The following is a 23,386-nucleotide window of genomic DNA, read 5'->3' as shown; positions in this document are numbered from 1 at the left end:
AATAATGATATATAATATTATTGATATTTTCATGTATTATAAAATTCTAAATTAAGCAATATAGACTTCTTAGAACAAATAAATTGGCTGTCCATTTAAGACGAAAATGACAACACCATATGGAAAATCTACATTATACTTTTTACGAGTTTTTCTAGAGTATAATTTTTCTTTATTAATAATATTAAATTATTATACACACAAAATACAGTCCGATTCCAATAGGTAATAACAACTATTAATATTAACTATTACTGTTATTCTTAGTATAGGTAATATACTGTACATACTTATTTACGTAGTACAGTGATATTTTTTTTATAAGTAAATATTTTGTTGTCTCTGATGAACCACGTTTGCTGACGTGCGTTGTATCACATGTTCTTGTCGTTATCAGCTATTCAGGGCCTTGATCACGTGAAGATAAGACTCTTGTTTGTTATATCGTTCGTTTCAATCAAAATATTATATATATAACAATATAACAATATATAGATATAGATATACTTATTATATAATATTTATATATGTGCATATAGTTTAATAATGTAACATGTGCACACACGCGGGTTCCGCATCATCGGTACTTTTTATCGCGGTTTACGTACTTTCAATGATTCTCGTGTAATCAAAGTGCGATTCTCCGTCAAAAGTTCCGAAACGTTCATCCAGTGCAGACATGAGACCCGACAGTAAACTCAAACTGAAATCAGAATGCTTTGCCATCAACAGGTTGCAGCTGTTGGAATACGAATATCACACTGCCCTCGACGACCTTAAAAAAGTGCGTAAATCGATTAATAATTAAACGTATACAATAAAATTTATAAAGTAAATGTATACAATGTTTGTATATATATATATATAATATATACAGTGGGTACTTTCATATTTTCATCCAGCTCACATTGTACACACTATATACTGATATAATAATAATAATAATAATATCATCATATCCAATATTATTTATTATTTATGTATAAATAAGTTATATTAATATGCATGATATATTTTAATAATCGTAAATAGAGTGTTTGAATTCAATAATATTGTAACTTACGCGTGGCCTGCCCCGATTTTATTTATTAAATCTATAATCTTAATATTTATTAGGAATGTTATAACTAAATACCTACATAATATTTTGTTTGTAATCTATAAGAATAGTATCGCAAAATTTGAAATAGCGTGCATTATGCTGAAAATTTTAATTTCAATTTTCAAATAAATAAAAACAATAATAATAATATGATACGAGTAAAATGTTCGTGACTATTTTTAATGTAATTTACATCATTCTGAATATTATATTTATATCGTAAAATTCGGTTAGGTTGTAGTGTTTAAAGTGACCATTGATTGATTAGTTTACCCAAATAAAAATAAAAAATGTTCACCTATTTACGTATATCCAGTTTTAATATAATATTAAATTCTAAAACCTTTATATTGGTATTTAAAAAGTAAAATACACAATTTTAGTTATTTTATTCAAATATTAATTTAATACCAAGTTATGTAAATTAAGTAAAATCTTTTGTTTGCAATAAAACTGCAAGTTCAATTGTATTTATATTATTGCAAGTTTATTACCTATGTTTAAAATATTAGCTCAATGAAAAACTTTGTATTTGAAATCGTTTTTGTGCTTATTTATTTATAGTACATATCGAATTATATACTAATGTTTCGTTTTTAATTTAAAATAGAAAACTAATAATATTATAAGTATTTTAATATCCGATCAATACGATATTATTTTATTAAAAATGTCGATAAATATTGCACATACCCTTTATAATATAATATTATTTAAAAAAAAATAAATTCGAAGACTAATAAGTACTTTCACAATTTTTTTAAAATTCAAATTAATATATCCATCTATGCAATAGTTATGGTGGATATAGTCGAAACTATTGTGAATTTGTATGATTTAAAATATGACTTATGATTTTTATTTTTACATATCCCCCGCAAATATTGTGCTCGTAGATTAAAGATTTAACTACTGAACTTGAATTTGGTATTTTACACACTTGTAAGACATCTAATAGAAACACGGATGAGACATGGAATATTTACTCTCGTTTTGCTAGGAAGTGGTCAAATTAACCCGAGTAATTGTTTTGAGAATTCTTATAAGTATCTTCTTACAATTACTTACAAAGATCACCTAATGTGAAAACAGTTTTGATCATTACATTTTCAATAGTTATTATAAAATAATATTCTTTAGAGTCTATAATGTAGACCAAAACACCGCACGTTGACGTATGAAATGTGTACTAATAAAAACTTACAAATTAGTAAAGCAGTAATATAACATATTCTATTACAACAAAAATATAATTTTTCAGAAATCTTTTAAGTTTTAAGGATGGTTATTTTTTATTGCTGAAATTATATACTTCCTTAAATAACCATGAATAAAATGTATATTTATTATATATTTTTTATATAAATATTATAATATGCTTATTATCAGTAGCGCGAAGTGGTAAAACTTGACGGGTATATGGGTTTAAGTAATGTATATAATATTTACTATTCTAAATAAGCGTATTTTAAATTGTATTTAAACTTCGATTTATAGATTATAGTTATTATATCTACTGTTATGTATAATTTATATTCGAGTGTATGCAATGTTAAATGTATCTATGTATATTTCAATTTTTATTTATTGTCAACAAAAAATACCGATGTCGATTCCGAATATGTCTGACAGCAGAAATAATAAGTACAGTGAAACTTTGGGCAGATGCATTCGACAACATTGTTAAAATCATAGTCTATGTGACACGAGCGACTAACCACCTTTAAGTTTTAACACAATAATTATTACAATAAACCTGTTATTTAGTTTTAATAGTTATTTTTGCATACGTTTAGATGTTTCTTATGACAAAAATATATTTTAATCAATGTTAAATATTTTTGACATTTTTTGTATGTTGTAATTTACTATTGTTTAAATATATCATATTTCTAAATTATTTTTGTTTATTTGAACCAAACTCGTACACTGATAAGAAAAATTGGAAATTTCCCTGTTTTAAATTTTAAACTTTGTATTTTGTATTGGTTATGAATTTATGATTTATAACTCTCTACAACACCATCCCTCTTAAAATTAGTTGTTTATATTTGAATGTACCACAATATCACTGATATATTAAATTTAAATATATATATATATTACTTTATTTAAACCAATATTTTATGAATTTTTTCTTTATATTAATTTTAATAAATATACACTATTTTATTATTTGTTTCGACAATTATAAAAATCAAAACTGGAAATAAAAGACAATTTAATTTGCAATTACTATTTACAATTGTAAATTTTATTTTGTACAAAACACAAGTATTTTTTAATTAGATAAATTTTTATTAATGAGTGACTCCTTAATCAACTCTTTTTATGTTTTACTTACTTAATGTGTATAATAATATCTTATTAGTTTTTTTATATAAATTGTTTATTTTTAATAAAAATAAAAAAACAAGTATTATCATACAACATACAGTATACGTGATGAAATATAAATTGTATGTATTAAAAAAGTAAATATTTTTAATATTTTTTTAAAATTTTAAAAACATAAAATTAATAATTTGATTGAATATATTACCAACTCAATATTAATTATATTTACTTAAAATGTAAAAATAAATATGTAATCAGAATAATTTTGTTATTCATGCATTGCCCTAGTAAACAATAACATTATTATACTTTAAGTCATTTTTACTATAATAATACAAGCTATATTTGTTTTTTATTTCTATTTTTAGTTGAACTTTATACCTATTTCCGGTTATAAATAAAATAATAACAATTTATTGAAAATACGGAAGTATAAATAATTATGTTAATTTAATTGTAAATAAAAACAAACAAAAATAATTGTTTCGTTATTCAATATATTGTAAAGTTATAAATAAGTAATAATCATTCTTAAATCTTAATATCTAGAATTAACTGTATTTATTTAAGTTATAATATAAAATAAATGATATCAATGTGTTCGAAAGTTATTCACGAATCAAATTATTTTTTATAATAAAGATCTTTATGATAACTCATATAATAATTTTAGGTATATTTGATTATCCTTTGAGCGTAATAAACGTGATTATCAAAATAGTTAAAGGTTTTTAAAACGTTATATGCTAAGAGAATTAATATAATATAGACCACTATTTGGTTCCCTGTGATTTAATAAAAACAATAATATAATTAAATATTAAAAAAAAAGTCTGAAATTTTGCTAATCCTAATATCTTGTTTGATTATCAAAATCAAATAAGAACTGACTTCCTATTCAAAAATGCAGCAGTTATCATTACATTTTTTTTTTTTTTTAGTATCGCTTTACTTAAATATTATTAGTTAAGTAAAATTTCTCTTTTGGTTTTAACGATTAGTTTACTACCAATTTTGGTTTTGGTTTCCTTGATCAATTTTACACAAAATCAACAATATTTTTAACTATTTTAAGATTATGTTAAAATAAACTGTATGTAATAAAAAAATTTATTTATAGTTCGTACAAAAAGTGTTTCAGTAATCTAGTATTTGCATTCTTATTTAGTAATCAACACATTGAAATACGGTAAAATCAATAATATCTTAGTAAATGTACCTATATTATTACGAAAAAAATAATGAAATTTATTTATGGATTCGTTTCTTTAACGCAGGATCAAATATCCTTCAGTATTCTCTCCGACGTCTGCTTGCCGGTGTCACTACTGATCCTCGTAGTAATATGGGGCTACCAATTGAACGCCATGACCATAGACGCCGATAACGGAGATAACCATACAATGTTACTTGTATATGGCATTGGAATCATTGTGGTCTCGGGAACGGCATGCGTTTATATTGCCATACGAATGTCAGTCATGTCACGACCAGAAATCGAAGTGACCACTTTTCTCCAAGGAGAGGTAGTAATATTTTTAAATCAAAGAAATATTATTAGGTTGTTGTATAGGCATGTGTGATGCGTGAGGTGTTAAAAAATAAATGTGGATTGAAAGAAAAATACCATCTGAGTGGAATAATAATAATTTTATTTTATTGTTTAACTATTACATAAATATTTAATACAGTAATATTATTATATTCTGTTCGGCATTATTATTCATTCATGTGGTGACTTTTTAAACCGAAATGTAATTTTATATTATGTGACGCAATAAGGATGATTAAATCTGTATAGATAATAATTTAAGAATACAAAGTTATAAAGCCACAATAATTGACTTTTAAATATATTTTTGATTTCTTGTATGAAAATGTTTATGAATTAAATTAAAAATGCTTTAATATAAAAAGATAATTTATAAAGATTTCTTTAATAGACTATTATATTTTTACAATAATATATTAATAAAGTACCTACCTATTAAACTTGAAATTGTACAAAACACAATTATTAAATTGCCATTGATTTTTAGTTATAATATTTTGGTATAATCCATTTTAATGAATTCAAGACAATTTCATTAATTTTGTGTTTAATTGTTATATGTTTATAATTTATATTGATTATCTATTTTATTATAATTTTCAGATGAGACCTTTACATTCTAAACAAAAAAGATCTCAATATTTTTACTATCAAACTATACCTGATATACACAGAACTGGTAAAAAACAAACCGATATTTTTATTGTATAAAATACATACATTTTTTTTATTTGTATTTATACTTAGTCATTTTTATTTTTAATATTTTAATAAAAAGAATTACATATAATTTATCAAAAGTTATTGTAAGTAAGCTCAATAATGTTGGCCCTTTAACATTTTTATACTTGTATGTTATTTTATTTTACTCCGAAAGTTCGTAATACTTGTAAACTGATCAGTATTAATGCTGAACCTATGTGTATTTATGTGACTTTCATTTAGCTTATAGTTTTTTTTATATAGAAATAATATTGTATATACTTTAAATTTATGTAAATAAAATGTTATGTTTAAATTAATAAAAGTTATTTTTTGTTTTAATTAACAACATCAGCTAAAATTGAACGAATATTAATGTTATATTAACTGGTATATTATTATATGGTTTTTTAATAAAACATATTGTACCACGATGTACGGCGACTTATATAGGCAGTTTTAATACATATGTGAGTAGAAACCAAAGTATATAACATTTGATTCGCTTATCACACGGCGCGTTCATTTGTGCTTTCTATGATATTCACTTTAAATAATTGTAATAGTTTATACTTGTCTTATTTGTTTTTTTTTAGTTTATTTTAATATTATGAATTCATATTAGTTATAAACTAGGCATTGAAGTAATATCACTTGAATTTTAAAAAATACATCAAGTAGTATCGATAGAAAATGTATAATATTTTTTACGGTTTTTAGTATTATGGCAGGTATACGGGCTATACCTATATTATATCAAATAAACGAGCATAAAATAAGTTTTTTTTTTGAAAAATATGTTTTTTTTTTATTAATTGTATTTCAGTATAATTATAAATTTAAAGTCTATTTTCAGTGAAAAACTAGCATTTTTCTATATTTGTATAGGTAATAAATGCAATTTTATTTGTGATTTTTTTTTTTTTTTAAAGAATTATAATGACGTATCAATAAAGGATGATTTTCACTCGTACAATAAGTACTACAAAACATAATTTTATACTTTGTATTGATTAATAAAAGTTAGAACATTTAAAGCTAAGGTAGCAAATATATTATAGAATTTAAAAAAAGTAAAATAGTAAAATGTTGGCTGTTGCTTATCCACAGCAATAGAATACACCAAAAAAATATCAGTTTCAATAACTAAAAAATCCTCAACAAAGAATTTATTTATTGAAAACTAATAATAAGAATAAAACCATAAATTATCCTGGTTATTTGAACCGAGAGAATAATTAGAAAATATAAACTAGTATTCCAGGAGTTGGTTCGACTAACTTAAAATATAATGTAGACGAAAAGAGTAAAATTCCATAAATGGTGAATATCAATAGAAAAAAACACACGTAAATGACGTGACTGACTAAATTCTCAAAAATGTCTTTGGAAAATCAAAAAGCTACAACAACCAACGTTATACAATATTTTCTCGGTTCAAATTTTAGAGAGTTGTTACATTACTTTCGTCGAATTTTATCAAAACAAATCTATTGAAGACACGCACACTCTGGTCTGCTCAAATCCAAAAATAGTAAATTATTTACTTGTATTATAACTGTTCTCGGTGTCGATATCGAAACGAATACCATTGTGAAAACGTCAAAGACTTATCACTTGCGTGTTCTACTTTTTAATCACGCCGTATACATCACAGCTGTTATATAGAACGGTCCGTAGTAAGTTAAATTAAACACACGAAAAATAAAAATCGATCACGAATGGCGACAGCGTTACGGCCTGTAAGCAGTCTGTCTGGCGCCGTTGCGGACGAACTATCGCACAATAAAATAATAATATTATTATTATACTCTTTTCGGTTCAACACAGTGTACACAAACGACGAAACAGTGTTATCTTCAGGCTATATTAATTATATTGGTAAGTGCGCGAAAATATCTAAATAATAATAATAGTACAATATTTATTATTTTATATTTGTGAATATTCAAAATATCGGAACATTTTAAATATTGTTCGTTACTAGACTGAAAACATTCTTGTATTTTACCTCAGTCAGTTGAGGGTCACGGTCAGGGTTACAATCGTAATAATATTATATTTATTATAATCTTCTTGCGTGTATTTTCATTGATCACGTCATTTTGATAATATGTAAATACCTGTTACAGACTGTTTTATCGTTGTTTTAACCTAACCTAACTTGTAGGATTAGATTGACTCACGCGTACCTACACCAAAAACGAAAAACTTAAGTACCTATAGGTAACATTTTTCTCATCCACATCGACCTTGAATGTGTAAAGTAAATTAGTTATTGACATCAGAACGTATGAAAACAAAAGTACAATCACGTATCTTAAAAAAAAAAAAAACATTAAAACACATGAATTCTAAAAAACGGAATTTTATTTTTATTTTTAACGATTTTGTAAGATGTAAAAATTATTTCGCTGCAAAGTAACAGTTTATGTGCCTTTTTTTAATGTAATTCTTTAGTCAATTTTTACTTTTGTTGTTTTCAAAAATATCGTTGACAAATATTTTTAAATTGCACAATAATTTGTTAGCTTTTGAATGATACTACATCTTATCTTAAACCAATATTTTTCATTTTAATTAGTATCGTAATAACTTAAATAGACCCATAATATTTTTTATTTTAAATTAGTTAATACAATAACATATACTATACATGTATTTTGGACCGTTAAAAGGTTTCTATAATATTCGTTATGTTCATAATACCAATATAATTAGAAGGATTGTTACATGTAATAATATGATGTACAAAAAAAGCTTTTAATTTTATTAATTTTTTAGGTTCTGTTTGTTTCAAATATTTCTGCAGGTTACAATGTATTTATTAGTTGAACGCTTTTATAGATATTGCTAGCGCTATTTAATATTTTATACAAAGTTTTAGAGGTTTAAGTTTAGATAATATTACACTTGAGTACTATATAAATGAAAAGTTAAAAATTTGATTGCTCTGTATTCTAATATTAATAATTAATATGTAATATTAAATTATATATGCGTGTACATAGAAATAGTAATTATTATATTTCGCCCGATTCATAATAAACAATTTGAATTATTATAGGTACTTTTAATTTGTCTTAACGGCAGTGAGGTATGCAAAGATTATTTTTAACTTTATAAATAATTAATAAATATATTTTGATAACTGACCCAAGAATATATTTGAAACAAAATAGAAGATTTATAATTATAATAATCTATACATTTTTTTTTTAATATGGGTACCTACTACCTATTAACTTAATATATGATTTAACTATACTGGTCTCGAGTTTTGGCCACCATAAATAAAATATTTTTAAGATATGCATAATTTTTTCGTCGTTGTGTTGGTGTAACGAAGTAGGTACATTGCATACAGCTAAACCGACAGCTTTGTGTATTTTATAAGCATGTGTCATTGGCGGTTTTCCAAGGACAGACATAACACTTTTCTGTAGAACGATATATATATATATATATATATAAATATTCACTGTGCACAACCAACCTTTAAGCATAACATATAAGTTGTGTACAAACATTTAGTTCATTAATCAATACAAAATCGTTTTTATTGTATTATGATAATTTTGTATATAATATATATATTTACAGAAAATAATAATAAAAGTTCATTTTTATTTATTAGTGTACAACATATAATACCTATCATAAGATGTCGATGAACAATACATTTAGATAAATATTTTATTTTCAATATTGTTATAAATTTATTTAAATAGAGTTAAACATTTTTGAACTACTATTTAATTATTCAGATATTTAAACATTGAATGCTTAAGTAAAAATGAGACTCACAGTTTGATGAGTAAACATTTGACCGTTGAATGTGATGAAATTTTGTTATGTACATTAATGTTCATTATAATATGTGCTAATAAGACTGGCGATGATACAAACATGTTTCTTCGATGACACATATTATATTATATTTATCAATGTTTATAACTATAAATATATAATTTACCTATGTGTAACATTAAAACATAATTTGTATGTCGTACTTTAGATAAAATTATACAGTTATATTTTAAACTTAAACATTAAAATGCATTTTATAATTAGGTTGAGCTTATATTATTTGTCGACCCAAATATGTATTTTGATAAAAAAAATATTATTCATGACTGATTATTTAAATATTGTTATAGAATTAAAATATGTTAACGTTTTCAAGAATACAGATGACTAACTTACAAGTATAATAGACAGCATATTATAAATTGCATGTATACAATTGTTATGATAAGGTTAACCATATAAAATCATTTAAGTGTGTTTAAAAATGTAGCAATAAAGCGATCGCCATTCCCCTCAACAATCTTTTTTTATAATATAAATTCACCGGATACAACTCATGGTCTTACATTTAATTCCACATTGAATAAATAAAATGTTGATAAATACTACCCATCGTTAAAAAAAAAAAAAATCTTAAATATTTATTGATTTATAGCAGATAGATCACATAACGTTTAACTAGTTCCAAAGTTTCTTTTATTTTCTTATAGATACATATAAAAATAGGTACATGTGTAGATTACAGTCTACAGTTGAAAATATAAGCTAAATATTTCAACATCTTATTTTATCAAGTAGGACGTGTAGGTATTATACAAACAATGTATTATGTAGTTCATTACGTGTTTAAACTTTTAATAAACTTCTATAAACTTTACATTGATTTCTGTTCACTCTGTAATTCCAAAAATAGTAAATAAAATGTAAAAACAACTTGAGAGATGAGTAATATAAGTACATAATTATATTATTTTTATGATGATTGTTTAGATTTATAAATAATTAAATACCTGACAAAAAACAACTTTCATAAATAAAATATAGAAATAAATTCTTTATTTTTTTTTTTTTTTTGTTTTAATAGATATTTTCACCTGAAATTAATAAGAACTGCATTTCTCTTGTTTGTATCATATATTAAGTTTCAAACAAATAATACGACAAACATATTATGTATACTTAGAAGACCCAAATTATACGACTCATCATTATGATGACGAATAATATACTGATGGTGCGATATAATCTGAATATCTGATGTTAGATTTTATAAGAGTTTTGAAAAATTACGCACAGAAATATTTCGAATATCGTTTATCGTTGAAATTAAACACAATTTTAAATATCCAGGACATGCGTGCATTGTTTGAATTCCTACATTAGTTAAACGCATAATAATGCGACAACAAGCGAGTCCTCTGTACACAATAAACGCACACCGAACGAATCAATTAAAAATAAATTTATGATTTAAGGACGCTCCTCTCATTGAAAAAAAACCACACGTATATAATACACGATAACTATAGGCAGAACGTCGTATGGTAGATAGCGCAGATTATTATTATTATTGCTATATTATGCTACTATTTCACATTTTCTCGTCGAGAATGTTACGTGGAGAGGGGAGGCGGCGCACTCGCCTGTGGCAAAATATCATCACGCTTGTCTTTTTTTTCTATCGCTGCGATGACTCACGCTAAATTTTACGCCGACTGACGGCAAACATTATAATACGCTCGCTCAGTTCGTGCCGACCAGTTAACGAGTTAACTATACAATAATTGAATATACATTGTATTTTATAATGTAGGTATCTACCCTACGTACAATTATTTTATTTTTATACATTTTTTTTTCGTCTACGTCACTCTAATAATTAATTCTCATTACAGAACTCCGTCGACGACACTAACCACTTGATATCATCATGACCTACTATACGACTAGGGTAAGTCGTTGTATTATTATTATTATTATTATTATCATTATCACAATAACAGATAAATACTCATAATATCTTCAACGAAAATCCAGAAACGGATTTACAATATTGTCATAAGAATCCATCATAGATAATTAGGGGCTTCATTTTGGAATTAATGAATTAATATCTATTATTTTTTTTTTTACTGGGATGGGCACATCGCATTATTTGGACACTGGAAAAACGGATGTTGAGGGTTTGGTAAATAAGACCCAAAAATATTCCCCGTTGAAACGATGCAGTACACGATTTATTTAATATCTCACGACTCTCATTGTTATTATTTTTTTTTTGTGTGTTTTCTGTACAGTGCACTCCCACGGTCCGTCCGGCAGCCGATTTCGATGCCGAAGCCGACGCAGCCGTACTTAGGACAGCTATGAAAGGATTCGGTACGGACGAGCAAGCTATAATCGACGTGCTAGCAAAACGATCCAACACTCAGCGACAGGAGATTAAAGAAGCTTTCAAGACACTCTATGGAAAGGTAGTAAATATATTTAAACAATGGGAACATATAATATACATTCTTTCAATCCATGTAAAATAGTATCACGATAATAAAACCATAAAGAGAGCGTCGAGATTATGCTTCGTGGTTTACTCGTTTTTGGTGAAAGTCTGGTACAAATCGTAAAATTACATTACTTATTCATCGTAATACGATATAGAGCATAATATTATTTAAGGGCATTAAAAATTCATATTTTGATCCCTGATAGTTTAGCGTGTACGAACATAGTTTACACGATCGATTGGATATCGCTAGTGGTTAGTTTGACCTTTTACGTTTTTTTTTTTTTTTTTAAAAACCATCAATTTCATAAACACTTTTATATACTATATACTATACTATTTATAATTTAAAATAGTAAGTATAATGAACAATAATAATAATTATAACATTTACTCGTATATTGTTATTTCACACTTTAGCACTACAGTATGTATTAATAGTTATATTCGTTTGTTGCGTGTTTTATGATAATGGGAGTAATCGGTTACACGGCTGACTTTCGTTTATGTAGGAGTACACTACCCATAAATAAATTAACCTAGGTATTGTGGTACCTATAATCTCTAAAAGTATTATTTTTATTACCTACACTATGTCGTGTGAAGTTAATAGTACAAAATATTCAATATTATATATTATTGTATTCAAGTTGATTTTTGAGTTTTTGAGTAGATGAAATAGAAAACGAATCTGACATCGTTGAATACCGATGTGTTTTCGTTTCAATTATTTTATTATTATGGTTAATGAAGACAACGCATGCAACATTATATATTAATATATTTATTTCCATTCAACACATATCGTGGTTTTGTTACGACGATAATTTAAATTTGTGGCTATCAGTTTTCGTTTTACAGGTTTTTCATCGTGATGTTAAATAATATAGATATACAATAAATATTTTTAGGTACGTGAGAAATTGGTTGCGGTAATGCAGTGGGATATCGGTAACGAAATTTAAATAATCGTATTGGCATGCAAGATAGGTAGTTTTTAAATTATTGGAGGTGGTGTATCTTTTCTTTTTAAAAAATATTTTAGCCTATAATTTATCTTAAATTTATATTCCTATCAATAACATATTTTAATTGTTAGATACGCACATCATATTAAATTTTTACATCTGTTTTTAATTTTTTTCAATTCAGACACTGGTGTTAGGTATAAAACACTGCTTAAAACTTTTATAACCTTTTTTTTTGGTTTTAGTTCCAATTCTTTTATTAAAAAAAAAAAAAAAAAAATCAATTATGACATTTAAAACTTTAGAATTATGGTTCTAATTCAAATTCCGATTATAACTCAACATTAATTAAAGTTTATTTAATTAAAAATCCAAATAAATGTAGCAATTATGCTACTACCTAATGAATCATTGGTAATTATTAAATTAAAATTATCTGAAACTTATTAATTTCTGATAAATCATGCTATAATAATTATCTATGTAACACGCGTTATAGACTTTGAAATTAAAATTATAATAACTTAATGTACATACTAGTTCTATATGCACAAAAAAAAAGATAATATTTTAATTTAGATATATTTTATCTTCAAATATTTGTTTTATAAATAATATCTTAGATTAAGTATAATACATTTGTTTATTGTAATATATTTAATTAGCACACAAAAAATATAAATACTTATTTTCAATAAAATTATGTTTAATTATTTATTTTTAGTGTATTTTGTAATCAGTACATCTACATCATAACATTTTTAATTTTGTTCATAATGTTGTGTATTTTTACGGTTTAATATAATCACAGCTATTTCGTTGAAAAGTACATCGTTTATCCATATTATATTATATACTTGTGTACTATACCATAACTGTGTCAAGGCCATATATTTAAAACATAATTATAATGTACGTATACGTATTTTTGCTCTGTAGGAATTAATCGACGATCTGAAGAGCGAACTCGGTGGGAACTTCGAGAACGCCATTGTCGCTCTGATGACCCCGCTTCCAGAGTTTTACGCCAAGGAGTTGAAAGACGCTATCAGTGGCGTGGGCACCGACGAAGAGGCCATTGCCGAAATATTAGGCACACTTAGCAATTTTGGGGTCCGGACAATTTCCGCTGTCTACGAAAAACGTAATAATATATTATGAATGAATGAATACTAGCTATACTCGAATTTGACTGAGTATCTGTAATAATATAGTCTGAATGCACGGCATTATTAAAAACTGTACCTATTTATTTGTACCATTTTACAGAATACGGAAACTCGTTGGAAGATGATTTGAAATCCGACACTTCTGGATCTTTCCAGAGATTGTTGGTGTCTCTGTGCTGTGTAAGTCACAATCGTAATATATATATGCATGTATAAAAGTTAAGTTGGGTAAAATTAGACGTAATTAAAAAAATCACCATTTATGTAAAACTAACATAATAATAACTTTATCGTGCACATAACGAACAGCTGTCTAACACAATATAATAGATTATTTACTATTCGTCATAAAATAATGATTCAGTAGACTTCCATTTACTTCCATTTTATAGTAAAAAAATGTAATAGAGTCTACCACGATTTTTTTTTGATACGATAAAATAGTTTTTCGAGAATATTAAGATATAAAATATCATACACCCTAACGGTATTTGATTGCCAATGTTCACAGTGTAACCGAACAATGATTGATAACTAACTTATAAAATATAATTTAATAAATATAATTTTGACACGTATTTTATATTTAATTGGGTATAAAGCAGTTAAGTGGCTATGTATTTAATGAAATAACACAATTTAATACTTAATTTTTAATAACACATACCGACATACGTTTTACAGTTAAACATATTGTTTTATAATGAAGAAAAAGCGATTCTGACACAACGGTAATACGTTTTTATATTATTTAAATACTTGTATAAAAGGCTAGCTTAATTTACATGATATTTTTGCAGACTGCAGTAGTTAACTAACACAGCTGTAGTAGATATCAACAAAGGTGTTAGGTGTATGTACAATAATTTTACTTACAATATTATGTACTGGATCAATATATTTAGTGTTGCAATGTAATTCTAATGTTGCAAGATCAACTATAGGATAACAATAGCATTATGATACATAACTTGGTAGTCAATACGTTATATATATTTTATTATTTCATGTAAAACGACATGAGAGATTTGTTGATTTCATTATGATGTGGTATTAATTTAGTGATAATATGACTACAATATCCGATGAATTATTGAAATGTTACGTTTCAGGCCAATCGCGATGAAGATGTGGAAGTCGATCGTAGCGCCGCGGTAGCGGATGCCCAGGCTCTTATCGATGCAGGTTTGTAGTTATTCATTAATTTACTGATTTGATTTAATTAATAATGTTATATCATAGTTATAATCAATAAGCCTGTTTGTATATATCTAATCATTGAGCAACCATAGTAAATATACAAGTACAGTACATAATAAATTATTGTTAATAATAATTTTAAAATAAAACTTGTAATAAATAACGATATTTTATTTACATTTTTCAGGCGAAGCTCAATGGGGCACGGATGAGTCAACCTTCAATTCGATTTTGGCCTCTCGTTCTTATCCACAGCTTAGAGCCATTTTTGAAGAGTACGAGAATCTCACTGGCAAAGACATTGTAGAAACCATTAAGAGTGAAACTTCGGGCGCCCTGGAACACGGTTTCTTGACCATCGGTGAGTATTTACATTTCCTCTCTCCCCGTTCAATGTTACTTTAATAAAATTTATTATTCTATATATTATTATAACCTAGTATGCCGATTTCCAGTAACTTAATAACTTTTTTCGGATTTATAACTTGAAGCCTTATCTACGCACGTTGTTTTAACGGCAATAATATAATAATTATAAAGTAATATAATAATATGATATTATGTACAGTAAAAAGTGCCAAGAAGAAAAGCGACTACTATGCCGAACAGTTGGAAGCCTCAATGGCAGGCTTCGGTACTAACGACCGTCAACTGATTAGAATCATCGTAGGCAGATCCGAAATCGATTTAGGGGACATAAAACAGTCCTACGAGAACATTTACGGTACTTCTTTGGCTGATAGAATCGCTGTAAGTTCGCAAAATATACAATATTTTATAAATAATATTACTATATGACGCAATATACCAACGTGTTTTAATCATGAATTAAGATATACCTTAATGAATTTTAATTAGCGGTTATAGTATCCCATATTCAATATTCATATTATACATGTTGGTATAAAATAAGGCTAATAAATAGTGTCTATAGTAAGCCTAATAATAACATTAAATGTATTATAATATTATGCATGCGCTATTTTTTTAAAACGTAACAATTCACAAGCATATAAGTAGGTACTTTGACACGGTGTTGGGATCGGGCGCTGCAGTTGTCTATTAAAAAAAAAGCCCAAATTATTTTAGACATCCACACATAATATTATTAGCTTCTATGGTATATAATTCGATAATCTATATGAAAAACTATGTGATCTGACGTTAAAATGATATAATCGTACACAAGTCTGTCGTAGAGTGTGTAAATATGAAATTATTTTAATTTTAATTAATTAAGTAATTATTGATGCGTGTGAAAAACAGACAAAATAAATGTAAACTAATAGATACATATGATTATGATTATATGAATAAAAAAATAAAACTGACAAAAATTTGGAATTTTTAAAATTAGGTATATTAGCTAATTTGTTATATTATTCAATTACATGAAAAAGTCTACAACTGTGCATGACCGACTAAATTACTATTATAGTAGCATCGTAACATACCTATTGATTATTATATTATCGACGGAATCGCTATTGTATTATAAAAGTGGCCTTTTTTTCTTTTGCTTTGAATGTGTCAAGTACGAAATCAGTCAATTGATGATATTATTCTACACGTTTTGTAAGTGCGCATGGTAAAGTGTAGATCTATTATGCCACTAGAATCCATTCATGCTTGAAATTAGTGTAGTGGAAATAAAATAAAAATCCTCTTAATAACTATATTATATTAAATCCTTTTATATTATTTCAAATGACAATTTAATGGAAAATTAATTTTACTTTAAAAACATTTCTATTTATACAACAATACTTAACGCAAAATTACCATGCAATACACACATTACAATATTACTTACACTCACATAATATAATATAACTAATTATATTTTATTAGTTATTTAAATGAAAATTTCATTACACAAATTTTTTTTTTTTTACTTTTTAGAATCTTTTTATCATTAAACTAATTTATTGTACACCAATCCATGCAGTAAACAAGTAATGAAAATGAATAACAGACTAAAAAGTGAGCTATATAATGTGCATATGTTGGTTTTACAGGCAAAGCTTTTTAATTTTGAAATTCCATTGTCATTTTTACACCGCTAACATAGCTCATTAAAGTGAACGAAGAAAACGAAAATACCATTTGCTAACCTGTTACTATTTATATGGCGTTTGTTTAAACTTCGAAATACTATAAATACAGATAGTTTTTTTCAAAATCGAGTTTAATACTTAAGATAATATGTTTCAGAGTATTAAAAATCCTTTTTGTTGCTTTTAATTGTTTCAAATTTTTAAATAGACAACTGCAGTATACTATATTATGTCTAAATGTATATAGACAGATCATATTACATAACACATAGACAATGCGTAAAGTAGGCATATAGTCATACGTTTAATATACACATAATTATTGTAACATCTCTCATAAGCCCTTGAATAGTATTTAGCTAAGACATGTAATAATAATAACATGTATTATAATAAAATTATAATATAGGTACCTACTAATTTTATTATTATCATCATCGCCTACTCAACGATATAAAAATTAATATTTATTATTAAGAATATATTTGATGGTCATAGGTACATGTGATCGAATATTTGTGTTTTTGCATTATTCACATGTACCTACATTGTTTTATAACTATATTATAATGAATTGATATATATATTCTAAAAATGCAATAATAATATTTATGCTGTATCGTACATCGGCTAATAAGGTTTTTTTTTAGGGCGACACCTCTGGGGATTACAAGCGTCTGTTATTGGCTCTCGTGCTCTAATAAAGCTTAGAAATGCATGAGGAAATGCACTTCAATTCTTACTTTATACTTGTACCGACTTTTAATTTCATGTAAATAATAAACTTTTTAGTTTCTATCATTATTTTTTATTATTTTTATTATTATTATCATTTATACAAAACGATTGAAAATAATTATATTTATTTTATTTGCAATAGTATTTATTATAATCATTTTTTTTCTAAAGTATATAAACACAAAATTTAGATGGCCTATAGTAATAATATATAAATTTGTATTTTTTTTCTTTTTTTGAATTAATACTCAAAAACACTTACCTATGCAACATTGTAAAAATACACATGTCACACACATGCACACAAACACATCCATACTAGTACACTTCGTTTTTATAATATAGGTCATCCACTTTTCTACGACTATAGGTTAGATACAATTTATGCAATCAAAGTTTTTTCATAAATAAAGACTTTTTGAGCTGGATAATACGAGATAAAAGTACAAAATGATAATTTTGTTTTTTATGGTCCATTGGCAATTATGTCTTCATGAAACACATTTTATGTTATTCCTATATTCATCTGGTTTTTAATTAAATCTAGGGAAGTTTAGTCAAACCAAAAATAAATAATACTTAAGATAACATTTTTTTTTGACATCTAAAAAAACAACGATGTACATTTATTTGTTGTAGAAATTGCCTATATGAACCCCTCAAAAATCTTGCACAAGACGTCCTCATAAAATGTACTACTTTAATTTTTTTATAGTTATAGCTATAGATAATAATACAATATATGATAAAAGCATACATGGAAAATATTTAGCTCAGAGCTGAAATTTTAAGATTTTAATTTTATATGGAGAAATTAAACATTCGTTAAAAACCAAACGTTCTATTTAGTTTCTTTTAATTTTAAAGTTCCAATTCAAAATCGTATAGGTAAATTGTATTTTACTATATATGACCTAATACACAATTAAAAAAACTGATATAACAATAAATAATAATACTTAATACATTAATAACTCGAGAAATTTCTAACATCACTACTTATTTTGTTGTTATTATATAATAACCATGTACTCAGATTAGTATTTTTACCTGTTATCGCAGTACGAAAATACAATTTAGTTGGCAATTATAACATATAACCTTATAAGACAATTATAGGGGCATCGGCCATTTATGCCAAAAAAAAAATAATTCATTTTGGGTGCAACCCTTTTGCGCCAAAATAAAAAGATATGTTTTTACCGACAGCCCATTTACGCCAAATTTACCTAGTATAATTATAATAAAATAATATATTTTTTTCCACAAATAATAATAATCAATACAATTGTATTTAAATTATAGTCAATAGTTTGAATTTTTTTTTAAATAATAACCAATAAATAATAATGCAAATTGTTTTAAACATTATATAGGTAATAAATAGTTAATAAGCTTATATTGTTTGAAAATTATAAGCTATCGATAATTATTGTCAATTGTACGATTTTAAATGACCAATTTGTTAATGTAAAATTGTATGCAAGTAAATTTGGCGCAAATGGGCTTTCGGGAAAAATATACCTTTTTAATTTTTGCGCAAATGGGCTGTACCCAAAACGAATTAATTTTTTTTGGTGCAAATTGGTAACCCCCTAGTATAGCATAGGACAAAAATGTTGTTTTTACGTATTTATTTAATTTGTCTGTTCTCAGAGCGATTGTGGTTCAGATTACAAAAATTTGCTTATCACACTTGTGTCGCAATAATGCTTTTAAAAAGGAAGGCTCTTTCATTCCACCGTCATTGTGGACGCACACAGATTACTCTACTGACTTTAGTATTACTACAACAACAACTATTAAACCACTACGTCCTGTAGTAATTTTTGTGTCACAAAATGTCTAAAATTTTCTCTCAATATAAATGCAATGTAATAGATAAAATTTATTTTTTTAATTTATATTATATCTACTGTTAAACTTTCACGTACAGTAATTAAAACTTCGATTTCTTCACGTTACCGTATATAGAGAGAGAATTTACACACTCTTCGGGTACTGTATATGATATAATAAAATATTTTACTAATATATAATATATATTTTAATCTACAGTTATTATACAAAAATATTTTCCTAATTTTTATTATATATTAATATATTATATTTAACTATATAAAATTATCGCTAAATAAAATATTTTGTTTTTGCGCTAACTTGCGACGGCTTGTTTGTTTTTATTGTTTAATGTATGCAGCTGGTAATATTTCCTTCTACCAAAGTAAATTGTTGCACGTTAAAAACAATCACTTTATTATATTTTTTATTATACATTCACTCGCATGGTACCAGGTAGAAAATTCTTAATATTTTATATTAAATATACTTCCTATTAAAAATAAACATATTTCCTCTGATACTTAAATGGCTTAGTAACTTAATAGATTAAATCGGATAAAATATTTAGTTTAATTCTTAATCAGATGCAGCATAGGTACAAAGTCACCAGGACGAAGGCTACGCTTAATGAAATTTAGATTCTATGATGTGTTCAATACAAATAGAATCTATCAAAATGTATTACCTTATAAATTATAACTCTTTATAATCATTCATAATATGCTGTGTCGTAAACTGTTATTTAATATGGGAAAAAGAATTACATTAATTATGTTTTATAGTTATAATTATATAATAATTCAATAGTTTTAAAATTAAAAAAGGAAAAAACTAAAGTCACTGCCTACAGAATACTAACCGACAAAACTCTTAATAGTTAATAGTTTACCACACCTAATTTCCTACAGAGAATTCTCACAAGTTACGTTCTCAGGAATCTTCCAATTTTACAGTCACTCTATCAACTACGATTCACTTTATACAGGTTTAAAGTTATACATGTCATAGACATGGTTTATTGGGTGTATATTTATCTATTTAAAACATTTAATAATTATTGTATTATACTAAGTTTGTAGTCAAGCCAGTCTTTACACATAAAAAACATAATATAAGTAAGTAGTTAAAAATATTGTAGTTGTAAATGATAAAATATGTCAAGTGATAAACTGATGAATAACAGGCTGTTAAAAAAAAAATTCTCAAAACAATATACAATCATCAAATATGTACCATTATACAATATAGTTGTTACTTTCGATTGTGTATAAGTATAATAGGCTAAAATTTCTTTATATCTACTTAAACACTGAAGCAGATCTGTATTCAGTATATTTTGGTATTTAAATAATGAATCTTAAACCGATTTAATAGTACATACTTTATATTTATTATTTAGAACTTACTTAAAACAAGATATATCGGAGTGAGTGATTTGTAAATACTGAATAGCAGTGTGGCTTTAGGAAGAGAAGAAAACAATAGACCACAATACATATTATTTACATTAGTAAACATTATAAACATAGTGAAAATATCTATTTTGTGTGTGTAGAATTCAAACAAGCGTGTGATAATATAATCTGGAACAAATTATGAAAAAATCTAATAAAATAGGTATCCCAACGGGTAAAATGAGAATTATTAGCATCTATTAATGTTGTTAAATAATTAAGACAATGGTGTTGCGTTGTAGATTGTGTTGTTTAATAACTTTATAGATATTGGAAAATGTGATAAGGAAAATGTCACCGTGACAGGCAATGGAAGCAAATGAAAGTCATACTCTCCTGGCCTATGCGGACAATAAAATAAATAAATAAATAAATGCAAGACAGCACTTGGAGAACAAACTGAACAGGAAAAGACCACGTGGTAGATAAGCAACAGTGGTTGTATACTTGGATGTTGTCAAAAGATACATGCAAAAGCTGAGACCAAATTGAAATGGAGATATGAATTATGCGTATAAAAGAGATGAGTAGAAAAGTTTGGATTTTACATCAAAGCGTCTAAATAGTTTATAATATTTAAAAAATAAATAAATAAAAACGAGGATTTATAATTTAAATATATATATATATATTATAGGTACTGGTAAAGTGGCGTGGAAGGGAATACCACTGTAATCATTTATCATTATATAAAATAATAAATAAATACTAATTTATAAAATAAAAAAATTCCAGATAGGTAAATAACAAGATAATAATGAGATTTTCTAAAACTCGTTTTTAAATAAAAAATATGACATTTAATAATGTTGGTTTAAATAGGTACTGTTTATTAGTAGGTATTATTATTATTCATAGTACTTGAAAATTCCAAATATCAGAGCGTGAATTAATTTTTTATTAAAATACAAATTAGCATATCCGGCGGTAAATCGCACTAGCTATATACTATTCAAGTAAGTAATACAAATGTAAGTCCTAGACTATATAGTCTTAAAAACACCATTAAAGCACGTGTAATTCATTAATATCTATGTACTTATATTTATATTATGTACCTACTTATGTTATATTCAATTTTGTTTTTTAGGACGATTGCGGATCAGAATGTAAAAGTCTATTGAAGACTATCGTTGATCAATAATTAATAATAATTATTTATAAAATATTATATTATAAAAAACAATATCTTAAAAATATGGCATACCCATACTATACCGTCTATGCTTATTAATATTAATCAATGCAAATGCTTTTTATATTCATTTTTTTTATTCATGTGTGTTTTATTGTTTTTATCAATTTACTTATAACTTATAAAGCTTATACTTGTATTTGTTTACGATATATTTTATGAATAATTGAAAGTATAAGGATAATGCACATTATTATATAGTTAATTGATTTATTTATATTATAATTTTATTTAAATTTTAATTATATGTTAATATTATAAAAATATGGTTTATGACAAAATTTTATTTGTAGTTTACTACTAAAAAAAAATGATTCTACTCGTATATTATGTCACTGCAGAATACATAAATCTCTAAATCTAAGTAGGATGGCTAGAATAAATAGTATTTAATTAATTAGAAGTTATATTTATAAATTAATAAAAGATAATTATTTTAAAGATTAAAACTATATTTCTCAAATGCTATCTATCTTAACCACCCTAATTTATAGAATAATTCAGCAAGTATTTGCTGTATAATTCAATAACGACTTGCGTTTTTGATATTATTTATTTTAATTAGTATAATTAAGTGGGCAGGTAGTAAAAAATAGTAAGTAGGTACAAAAAATTAAGTACACGACACATGTAGGTAGGTATCTAATTTCCGCATCAGTAACTTATCGTAATTTTTGATTTATGTATGAGGCACTTATAATTAACAAAAGTAGGTATAATTAACCTAACTCGTTTAGCTGTTTATCTTTTCAAAGAC

The 23,386-nt window shown here is 25.5% G+C and overlaps 2 protein-coding genes across 5 annotated transcripts; both read left to right on the top strand.

Moving 5' to 3' along the window:
* The first annotated feature begins 679 nt into the window (after positions 1–679).
* On the top strand, positions 680–5,818 carry LOC112601001. The gene is made up of 3 exons (XM_025348397.1): positions 680–784; positions 4,717–4,965; positions 5,595–5,818. Exons 1-3 carry the CDS (start codon positions 680–682, stop codon positions 5,700–5,702), a joined length of 462 nt encoding a protein of 153 aa, XP_025204182.1. The 3' UTR covers positions 5,703–5,818.
* A 1,638-nt stretch (positions 5,819–7,456) lies between these two features.
* On the top strand, positions 7,457–22,684 carry LOC112600999 (annexin B9-like). 4 transcript variants are annotated; one of them, XR_003115024.1, is made up of 10 exons: positions 11,264–11,312; positions 11,399–11,454; positions 11,801–11,977; positions 13,914–14,118; positions 14,244–14,323; positions 15,256–15,328; positions 15,531–15,704; positions 15,912–16,093; positions 18,051–18,172; positions 19,795–20,067. XR_003115024.1 is itself a non-coding variant. In XM_025348395.1 (9 exons), exons 2-9 carry the CDS (start codon positions 11,434–11,436, stop codon positions 19,846–19,848), a joined length of 966 nt encoding a protein of 321 aa, XP_025204180.1. In that variant the 5' UTR covers positions 7,457–7,574; positions 11,399–11,433; the 3' UTR covers positions 19,849–20,067. The 4 variants fall into 4 exon arrangements, 3 of the variants coding, with proteins under 3 accessions (XP_025204180.1, XP_025204181.1, XP_025204179.1); XM_025348395.1 differs by lacking the exons at positions 11,264–11,312; positions 18,051–18,172 and adding an exon at positions 7,457–7,574; XM_025348396.1 differs by lacking the exons at positions 18,051–18,172; positions 19,795–20,067 and adding an exon at positions 22,525–22,684.
* Positions 22,685–23,386: the final 702 nt, after the last annotated feature.

This window comes from Melanaphis sacchari, unplaced genomic scaffold (genome assembly GCF_002803265.2).
Source record: "Melanaphis sacchari strain LSU unplaced genomic scaffold, SCAv2.0 Contig73_pilon_pilon, whole genome shotgun sequence".
Taxonomy (NCBI): domain Eukaryota; kingdom Metazoa; phylum Arthropoda; class Insecta; order Hemiptera; family Aphididae; genus Melanaphis; species Melanaphis sacchari.
Note: the sequence above shows the minus strand (reverse complement) of the source record. Positions and strands in the feature narration are given on the sequence as shown.

What these genes read in the sequence shown, in the direction of transcription:
- LOC112601001 (XM_025348397.1), top strand. Translation starts at nt 680, where the DNA reads ATGAGACCCGACAGTAAACTCAAACTGAAATCAGAATGCTTTGCCATC. An exon ending in CCCTCGACGACCTTAAAAAA is followed by an intron (nt 785 to 4,716) that starts GTGCGTAAATCG and finishes TCTTTAACGCAG; the next exon opens with GATCAAATATCCTTCAGTAT. An exon ending in CCACTTTTCTCCAAGGAGAG is followed by an intron (nt 4,966 to 5,594) that starts GTAGTAATATTT and finishes TATAATTTTCAG; the next exon opens with ATGAGACCTTTACATTCTAA.
- LOC112600999 (XM_025348396.1), top strand. Translation starts at nt 11,434, where the DNA reads ATGACCTACTATACGACTAGG. An exon ending in TGTTGGTGTCTCTGTGCTGT is followed by an intron (nt 14,324 to 15,255) that starts GTAAGTCACAAT and finishes GTTACGTTTCAG; the next exon opens with GCCAATCGCGATGAAGATGT. An exon ending in CTTTGGCTGATAGAATCGCT is followed by an intron (nt 16,094 to 22,524) that starts GTAAGTTCGCAA and finishes TTTGTTTTTTAG; the next exon opens with GACGATTGCGGATCAGAATG.